The 9,775-nt window shown below is 35.4% G+C and overlaps 1 protein-coding gene across 2 annotated transcripts in view; it reads right to left on the bottom strand.

Moving 5' to 3' along the window:
- Window positions 1-679: 679 nt before the first annotated feature.
- Window positions 680-9,775, bottom strand: part of LOC137021507 (constitutive coactivator of PPAR-gamma-like protein 1) — a 19,793-nt gene continuing 10,697 nt past the window's right edge. The window contains exons 11-17 of one of the 2 annotated variants that reach the window (XM_067388034.1): window positions 7,407-7,656; window positions 7,111-7,225; window positions 5,407-5,616; window positions 4,333-4,522; window positions 3,294-3,435; window positions 2,934-3,030; window positions 680-2,509 (exon numbers count right to left, since the gene is read on the bottom strand). In XM_067388034.1, coding sequence (XP_067244135.1) covers window positions 2,204-2,509; window positions 2,934-3,030; window positions 3,294-3,435; window positions 4,333-4,522; window positions 5,407-5,616; window positions 7,111-7,225; window positions 7,407-7,656 — 1,310 coding nt within the window. In that variant the 3' untranslated portion in view covers window positions 680-2,203. Of the gene's footprint in view, window positions 2,510-2,933; window positions 3,031-3,293; window positions 3,436-4,332; window positions 4,523-5,406; window positions 5,617-7,110; window positions 7,226-7,406; window positions 7,657-9,775 lie in introns of those variants that run through there. The other variant, XM_067388035.1, reaches the window with a different exon arrangement.

Raw genomic sequence — 9,775 nt, 5'->3', positions numbered from 1 at the left:
CCCAAACTGCTCCAGTGAAAATTCAGGGAAGATCAAATTAATGTTCTAGGATAAGATTGAAAAAATATATTTAATAATAATAATATATACCAGAAAATTGAGTTGGGTGAAAATGAAAACCAAATTGAGTCAGTCACATTTCACTCAAGTTCAGTTACAACTGGAAAGGTAAGTGCACATTTGACCTCTTGGTGGTGCTAGATGGTCTGAGATTTAGCCACCAGTAGTGTTCAGACTTTCTGCCAATCATTGTGCTAAATGTCACATCTTTTTATGGTTCTCAAGTCTGCCAAAGCCACAAAAAGAGGAAGATGAAACTAACAGTTAAAAAAGTGCTTGTCACATAGAATGCAAAAAATAGGCCATTAACAAATATTTAGCAAAATATTTATATATTCTAGAAAACGTTCTCAATTTATAGAACATTGCTGTTTTCAAAAAGTAACAAAAATGAAAGTCTATTACTAAAGAACATGACTTGACAGTTTATTCTCCAGCAGGGGGCTGAAAACATCCACATGCTGCTGCAAAGCTTGACTGTAACACTGTAAAATCATGAAAAATTCAACCTGTGTAGTAAAAAAGTTTGAGATTACAAGCCATCAACTCTTAAAAACACACACACACACACGCAAAGAGAATTATTCTAAAAGAATAAAGACTTTTATTAAGCATTGTAAGTTGCATTCAATTTCCTTCTAATACATCACACCACAATCCATCAACAATCACTCAAACCCAACAGTAGTTCATTCTTTTACAATCCATGAGTTAGGAAGAAACTCCGATCAACTTACATCAAGGTAACCTACTTAGACTTGCGGCAGGGGACTGAGGGGAATACACCATATTTCTGATCACTAATGTGCAATGAAAAGCATCAGGAGGATTAGATGGAGAAGTAATGATTCTCATTTAGAAGTACGTTTATAAGTTCTGAAAACACTAAAGTAAACATCAAAATGATTACAAGTGTACTTGCTTAGGCTAAACTCTCAAATGGGAGGGTCGAATGTTTCGCAAAACTTGTTCCGAGCTAAGAAAAAGGGGAAGAATTTAAGATCAAAGCCATTTTTTTTTGTTTTTTCAGAGATGGTATGCTAGTATGATTGCGAAAAACAGCAACAGAGAACAATAATGTATACAGTGATGAGTACACCAGGATTAACAATATTTAACGTGGCTAGATAATGTTGGAGTAAATACAACAGAGGTCAATAAATCACAAAAATAATCAACTTAAGTTTAGCGCAAATCAGTTACTGACTAACAGTTAACACCTTTTATAGGACTATTACTGATTATCAGCCTTTTTAAATTTTGCAGATGGGCACGGTATTTGTAATGAAGGAAGAAATAGGACAACATGCATTATAACTACACACCTTTTTTTCTTTTAATTGTGAGCCATGCAGAAAGTTTAGCTGAGACAGTTGTACTAATGTGCTACGTTTGATTCAAGAAACCACATTGATCGTTGATCACTGATGCATGGTGTTTTCTGACACGGAAAGAGACATTGGTGCTCGTTTGCAACTCGTGAGATTTTTCTAACCATTTCTTGACATATTACCTATAACCGCTAATGTATGACATTGAAATCATCAGAACTTAAGATGCAGCAGTAATACTAATTACTCAATGTCAAAACAACCGCACATTTGAAACACGAGTAAACTCACAGTGGTCACACGTGAGAAATGCGTTGTTGGTTTTCTCTTTTTCAAATCGTGAGTTTTAGGATCTCAAACAATTAAAAAAAGCATTTACCGTGACAATACGAACTCAATTACAATGGCAAATATATATATGGTACTTGAATCTCAACTTGCTAAAACTAAAAGACTGGCAAATGAAAATCAGTATTTCGGTTTCTGCATTTCATCAAGAAAGTAAAATAATTTCATGTAACCAGTTTTAAAACACGTAATATCATTGACGAGGGAGAACACCGTCTTTCATCGTTAAACTGGTAAGAATCTCTATTTATTGACTTGTATATCTATGTTTTACTGAGAGGTCTCCTCATCATTACTTGTGGCTTTAACTCGCTGACATCAAAGAGGGATTTCAAAAATTCGTAAGTCCTCATTTATCGCTTTCGGAGAGGAAAAATGTACACCAACTGTAGGCCTTCCATCCTTCCAGATATTCCTTAACACTTAACCTTCCATCAACCTTCACCCTCTCTATAAAAATAGGTTTACTCTTCTGCTTGTAAGACAGCGGCGCCCAGAGCTTCATCTCTGAGGCCCTCGCCATCTTCATTTAGTGCATTTAAATGAGGATTAGTATTGCACATTTTAGATTCGTTGCTAAAGGCACTTTCAGGTTGGTTTGGAGCCCTGCTTTCCTCTTCGTTCCCATTGACCTGGTCTTCCTCTTTACCCTCCACCAGGCCGTTCTCTGAAGCATCTTCTGAGGGCAGATGTGGTGTTTTGGTCGCCAACTTGGGCTTTTTTCTGTCTTTTATCGCGTCATTGGTTGAGGCAGCATATGCAGGCTTGCTCTGTTAAAATTAATTTTGCACCATTTTTTAACGTCAATGTCCATCAATCATTTTGATTAAAAATTACTTACTATTTTTGATTTTTTTAACCACACACTGCATTTTAAAAATGTAATATGTCCCAGGACATGTGACCCCTGGAACTGATGCACTAGCACTGAAAATGTTGAGGTTGATTAGTAAGATTTTTTTAATGTTTTTGAAAGAAGTCTCTTATGATCACCAAGGCTGAATTAATTTGATCAAAAATAAAAGAATATTATGAAATATCACAAATATTATATTTTTAAATGTAATTTATTCCCAGTTTAATGCATCCTTGCTTAATTAAATAATTCATTTCTTTAAAAAAATCTTACTGATCCTAAACTTTTGAATGGCAGTGTATATATTCTTGCTTATATGTTATGAATTTAACATTCACCTGGTATGATCCCTGACTCTTGAACCCTCTACTGTAGTATTTGGTTCCTCGACCAAAGGTCCTTATAACAGGAGTAGAAATCACACCTCTTGGACGACTGTTCAAAGAAAGGGAATACGTTAAATAAATAAATATGAATACAATATTTAGACGCAGATATTTCTGCAACAGAGACAAATACAAACTGTGAGTAAGCAAGTCAATTCAAAATAAACAGTACAGACAAGAAAAATTTACTAACAGTAAATATAAATGTATTTTTGGAATATAGGATACAAGAGTACAGAAATACAAACATTAGAATTGTATAATTTATTTATAGCAGTACTGAAGAAAAATGACAGAATATTTCATGCTTACCCTCTGGTTGGTCCACCAACTGACACCACCTGTATGGGGAACGAGGCTCTTCCTCTTCCACGGCGACTACCGGCCCATTGACCCACCACAGTACCTGCAATCTCAAGCTTACCACCCTGTGAGGGGATGGCTTGAAGGCCAACTTGAAACGAATGAAATGAACAACGTAACTTTAATAACTCTGAAGAAACTGCATCTTTAAATGATTAAATCAAACTGTTTAGCTTTTTCAGCTATACGTATTTAAAACAGTGATGTACTTTGCGTCAGATCATAGCAAAGAATCCTGGGATATTGTTTCTCACTTCTCATACTTTACCTGGGTTAACAATTAATCCTGGGTATTCATACGCTGATGTTTCACATTGTACATTCTTAAACCCTAGGCTAACGTTCTTATTTGCAATTTTAGTGTCACTGATTGACATCACCTGTTTACATAAAGGCTGTGGTATTGCACATCCTCATATTATATATTGCCTACAACAGCTATCAAGTTTGTCCTGAATGGACTTTTCAGACTGTTAAAAGGTAAGAATGAAACGGTCTCTTCTCGCGTTTTACGTCAGCATTTAAAAATTTTTCCCATCAAACGCTAAAACTACCGTTTATACAAATCGCACCGTTTCCATGATGTACAAAGCACGTAAATATGAAGAACGCAATTTATTTTGTTGCTAAGGATCTAAGGATTCTAACACCAAAATGTTTCACACTAACAGCAAAAAGTGCTGTTAACTCTAATCCATAGCAGGGTTTCATAACACAAGGTAAAAAACATTGCTAAGCCTTCTTCTAAATTACAAATGTAAAACGTTTCACTACCCAGGGTTTTAAAACGGCGTGTGAAAAGCTGTCATTCGTTCCTCACGTTTACTGCCTAGTAATAAACATGACTTACATGGTATTAGCAGGTTACTTCTAAAAGAACATATTTCGTGCTCACACATTTCACATTTAAGCTAAATAAACAATTTGTAATGAAAAGGTGTTTGGCATGTTGTGAATGTGTACCAAACAGTCTAACAATCATTCTTACCAGGCATGCCCCTGCCTCTACCCTGCATTGGGGGCAGAGGAGGTGGAGGGTAGAAGGTGCTGTTGTGAGGGTAGAAAGGCATTCCGTGTGGAGGTGGAGGGGGGAATGCGAGGGGCTGGGGTGGCCGAGAGAAGTTCAGACCCTCCAGGATACTCTGACGCATTTTCTCCACCTTGGCAACTAGTTCTGTCTGGAGACAACAAGCGGACACTTATATTTTAGATCGGCTATACCTCTGGATTGCAATCCCAGACCTACAATTTCGTCCTTACGTTATAGGAAAAAAACAAAGTGAAATTAGCTTTCACCTTGCAATTTACAATCAGATTTCACCTTCAATTCGATGGATTAATGATTAACAATTTAGTAAATATTACAGTATATACTGTGCAAAGCCATAAATTACTGTGAGCAACAAAACCATAAATTAAAGTGCGCCACAGACTGCAAGCTCAAAAACATTGTTTCAGCTCCAAAAACATCTTTGTTAAACATTTTAAAATAGAGAAAGGTATATTTGTAATAATTTATACCGCAATTATTATAGATTTGGTTTGGGTTCAGCATTAGCAATGTGTGAGAGCACCTCTGACTGATGTCTTTTAATATATAATATGCTTAATATAATTTCATTGCATTTTATATATACACTACCATTCAAAAGTTTGGGGTCAGTAAGATTTAAAAAAAAAAAAATAATAATAATAAAATATTGAAAGAAATATCTTATGCTCAACACACCTGCATTTATTTGATAAAAAAAATACAGTTAATAACTGTAATATTGTGAAATATTATTACAATTTAAAATAATAATTTACCATTTCAAAAATATTTTAAAATGTAATTTATTATCAATTTAATATCAATAATGAAGTACCAGAGGCTGGTTGTGTACTGAAGCCCAAAATGTTTCAATCTATCTAGCACACAGTTGTGTCATCAATCTTTTCTGCTGTAATACTTCAATTTGGTGTGTCAGTTTAAGGTCATTATGTCTGTAAATCATGTGGCGTTGAAACTTTTATGCATGTAAAAACAAAAAACAAAACAGTGTTGCCATGTTAATTATACCTGACCATCGCAGAGGTCAATGAGTTGGGCCTTGTCTCTGTTGGCCCGGATGAGTTTACTCTGTAGCAGCTTGCCGTCAAAGTACATCCACGGACAGCAGTGTTCCCAGGGAATGGGCTGCCCACACACGTCATTGGCAAACAGTGCCATATCCACTCCACTCATAAAAAGAGCTGCCACCTGAACGCCGCGTGGATCCAGGTTATCAATCTGGAGGCGACAGATGCAGTGACAGTCAAACAAAGCTCTTAAGGTTAAATAACCACCCAGCAGATTACAACCCGCTCAGCCAAAGCACAAAGCAAGCATGAACAAATCATAGTCTATCCATACATGGACACTAATGCACAAACCACACCAGCCAATTCACCAACAGCCAGCGAAAGCAACCAGCAAAGGCAGCAGTGAAGCAAGAAGCGCATATAGATTAGGGCTGTCAAACGATTAATCGCGATTAATCGCATACAAAATAAAAGTTTGAGTTTGTATAATATAATATAATATATGTGTGAGTAATGTGTGTAATTAATATGTATATATAAATACACACAAATTAATGTATATATTTAAGAGAAATATGTTATTTATGTACAAAAAATGTATTTATACATAATATAAATAATATAAAAATATAAATAAATACATATACTTGTAAATATTTCTCAAATATATACATGGATGTGTTTGTATTTATATATACACATAATAATTACACACAGTACACCCACATATATTAGGCAAACTCAAACCTTTATTTTGTATGCGATTAATCGTGATTAATCGTTTGACAGCCCTTATATAGATCGACAAAACTGACAGACATTGGCAGACACGACACAGCACAGCAAGTGTGGATGGTTCACGCGTTTTTATGCGCTCACAGAAACACAAACTGAAATGAGCAGGAAAAAAAGCAGATCAGCTAGGCAAGTAAACCATCTACACAAAAAGACCACATTCCTAGCACTCAAGTTGCTCAATGCCATGTCTTTTTTCCCGCAAAACCGACTATCAGATGAAAAACATGCTTTTACAAAGCATTAAGGCCAATCAGCCTGGCAAGCGTCCTTACAAAATAAGAAGTGTCCAGAAAAATACTTAAAACCTCATTTTTTGAAATGCAAGTGGCTAGCTGCTTAAAATGCCTTTAACACGTAAACATATCAGATTATTAAATAATAATAAAAACCGGAGCCGGTTCATAACCAAATCTGAATGTGAATCACATAAACAAGCTTTAAAAGAAATTTATTCATTAACTCTTTCACAGAGTATTTATTTATTTTAGCAAAAAAAACTAGTTCAGTAAACAAACTTAAACTTAAAACATTCATAAAAAGTCATAATAATGAATAGTTTTGAGGGCAAAAAATAATTTGTGAATATTCTGTACTTTCATTTTTGTATGCCAAACAGTTAATTTAGATATAATACATATGTTTTTATCTTACTCTGTACAAATAGTTTTGCGTAAAGACAATTGTCTGTGGATATTTTAACATTTGCTTCTCATGTTTGAATGACAAAATTTATCAAAACTATTTTTTTTTTTTTTTTTTTTTTTTAGAGATAAATTTGGCTCTGCGAATATTTTTCTTCCATGTCATTTAGTTGCATATGCCTTAATATGAACAGCAGGCCTTTAATGTGGGTTTGTGGGTATTCTCTGGACGCTCCTCATGCAACATTCTCCACATAAATCACCTTCAGGTCCTGCAGCTGGTCAGGCTCATAAAGTTTAGGAGAAAGTGCTTGAGCTAGGAAAGCGTCAAGTTCGTTACGACGCAAAATTCTTACTCCTGGCCATTGTAACATAAACCTGAATTAAAACACAAAGGAGTGAAATATTACAAATAAACAAGAGCTGATACTGAAGGCCCTTACTGCAATGGTTTAAGCCATTTGTAATCCGTGGGAAAGCATTTAACACAGTATCCTACCATAGTTTTTTTTATGCTTTTTCAAGACTTTAGAAATACAAACTGTGTTTAGATGCTTACCGTAGTACGCAACAGAGCACCATGAGAGGTGTGGGGACATTGGCAGGGTTCAGCATAGCTGGAGTGTCCGACCTCATGCAGGCCAAGAAAGCCCTCATCCTCCGGTTCTTGTCCTCCACTGCCTTGCCCAGCCAGAGTTTCTTCAGGTTTGGGCAGGTCCACTCCCGGAAGGGAAGAGCTTCCACTAGTTCAGGGGTGTGTGGAGATTTGCCTTTGTAAGCAGCCCATTCTTTTATTATCACTGTTGGATCTACAATGCCACAAGACAAACACACTGTTTAGTCTGCAGATGTGACTAAACAAGAACTAACTGGCAATAAATATTTATTGGAAACTACCCAAATATTCTCATATTGGTGGAGTTTTTTCACTGTGAATTTAGCCATTTATTTTTTCATAGTTCTATGGACACATATATTGTTAATTCCAGAGCTCATTGTAGATCTGCCTTGACAGTAATTTCTCTAATTGAGTAAATTAATGGGATGTTTCCTTCTGAAAGATGGAGTTTTCCCTGTTCTATTTTCATATCTTGTATTCTATTTTCCACTGAGAGGAAAAAGACATCAGCATTACCAGAGCTGATGTTAGTTATTGAATGATGCTAATTATTGAAATTAATTTGCCTAGATACGACCTAGAATAACAAGCTAATGTCAACACTCAAGTACACTCTTGGAGTAATTAAATCAGCCATCAACAGGCCCCTGGAGAGAATTTAGGCAATAAGAGCAGGGTTGGGAACTGAGAACCAACGATTTCAAGCATGTCTAAATAACGCAATGCTGGAACAATTAATTTGTCCTAATTTTCATTTCATTTTTAAATTTTTAATTAACAATTGTGGAGATTCGAAAAACAGAAGCAGAATTTTCAACTGATTTAGGGGAAAATTTGTGAAATTTAGAAAGTCTATATTATGTCTTTATAAATTAAAGGCATGGTCAGCAATTTGTTCTAGGAACATTTTTTGTTATGCTGGTTGAAAGTCTCTTCAATCACTCAGTTAAGTGGTCTAAAAGTATATATATGTATATTGTCTGTGGAAGGTGTAGCAAAGACTATAGAATAACACAAGACGTGTCACTCGCATTGTTTTGAATTGGAGAAAGTGTAACGCGCAATATGGTGGAATAAGTCCCGCCTTCTGAATAAGAGCCAATCGTAAAGTCATTGGTAAAGTCATTGCGTCACTTCAGCGGCCATTAGAATCACCGGTTTCTATAGAAACAGTCAGACGAAGAGACGTGCATTTAGGTCTGCGCATGCGCATTTGCTTGATCCAGCCTGAAAAATAGTTTTTTTTTTTTTGTCATGATTCGAGCGTTTAGAAACTAAATTTATCAGCCAGTTGTTGTTAGATTTCATTGGTGATTTCAAATATGAAATTTAATCTTAAGGTTGGCGAACAGTTTTGGAGAATTTGATGTTTCCTCATTCAAAGAGATTGCATGATGCCCAGGATGCCCGAGAGGCGTTTCAAAGATGGCCGCCGAGTGAAATGACTTAAAGGGACTTTGGGCGTAGGACCATAAAATGTTCAGTTTGTGACTCAAATTTATGCGTTTCAGTGGAAACACTATCATCGAAATGATTCTGCAGCAGTCAGGTGGTATAGGTCAGTGCTCTTTAAGTTGTTTACGTTCATTATTATTGTAATATGTGCTTTGAGACATGAGGTAGTTTAATGGCGTCTCTCATGATGCTTTTGTTTGCCCCTTGCTGTACGCATTCATGTGTTTTGGAGGAGGCGTGGCTTTGGAGAGCTCTCTGAAGGGAGGGCGGAAAGTCGTTTTTAGAGCTAGCTAGCTATTGCTAGCCTCTCAGGAAAATTACCTACCCTATCTATAATGCAAATTCATTCCAAGTGTGAGTATTTATTTTAGGTGAGAAGTGTTGCGATATTTGACTTTTTTATATAAACTTCTCTTAATGAAATTTCTGAATTATAGTGTTAGGGAAGATGACAATTTATGATTTTGTCATTGTTTTTTTTTTTTATTTGCTTAAATTCTTTATGTTTTTTTTGGTAAAATTGGTAAAGGTCTGGCTCCTTAATGTAATTAATATTCATGTTCTTTAGTTAACATTAGTTAACTACATTAACAAGAACTATTAATGAACTGCACTTCTACAGCATTAATTAAACTTTGTTAATGTTAATTTCCACATTTACGAACACATTATTAAAATCTTGTTAACATTAGTTAATGCACTGTGAACTAAAATGAACAAACAATAAACAACTGTATTTTTATTAACTAACGTTAACGACGATTAGTAAATACAGCAACAAATGTATTGCTCATGGTTAGTTCATGTTAGTTAATACATTAACTAAATGAACCTTATTGTAAAGTGTTACCGGC

This window comes from Chanodichthys erythropterus, chromosome 6, assembly GCF_024489055.1.
Source record: "Chanodichthys erythropterus isolate Z2021 chromosome 6, ASM2448905v1, whole genome shotgun sequence".
Lineage (NCBI taxonomy): Eukaryota > Metazoa > Chordata > Actinopteri > Cypriniformes > Xenocyprididae > Chanodichthys > Chanodichthys erythropterus.
The sequence above is the reverse complement of the archived record's forward strand: the minus strand, read 5'-3'. Positions and strand labels throughout refer to the sequence as shown.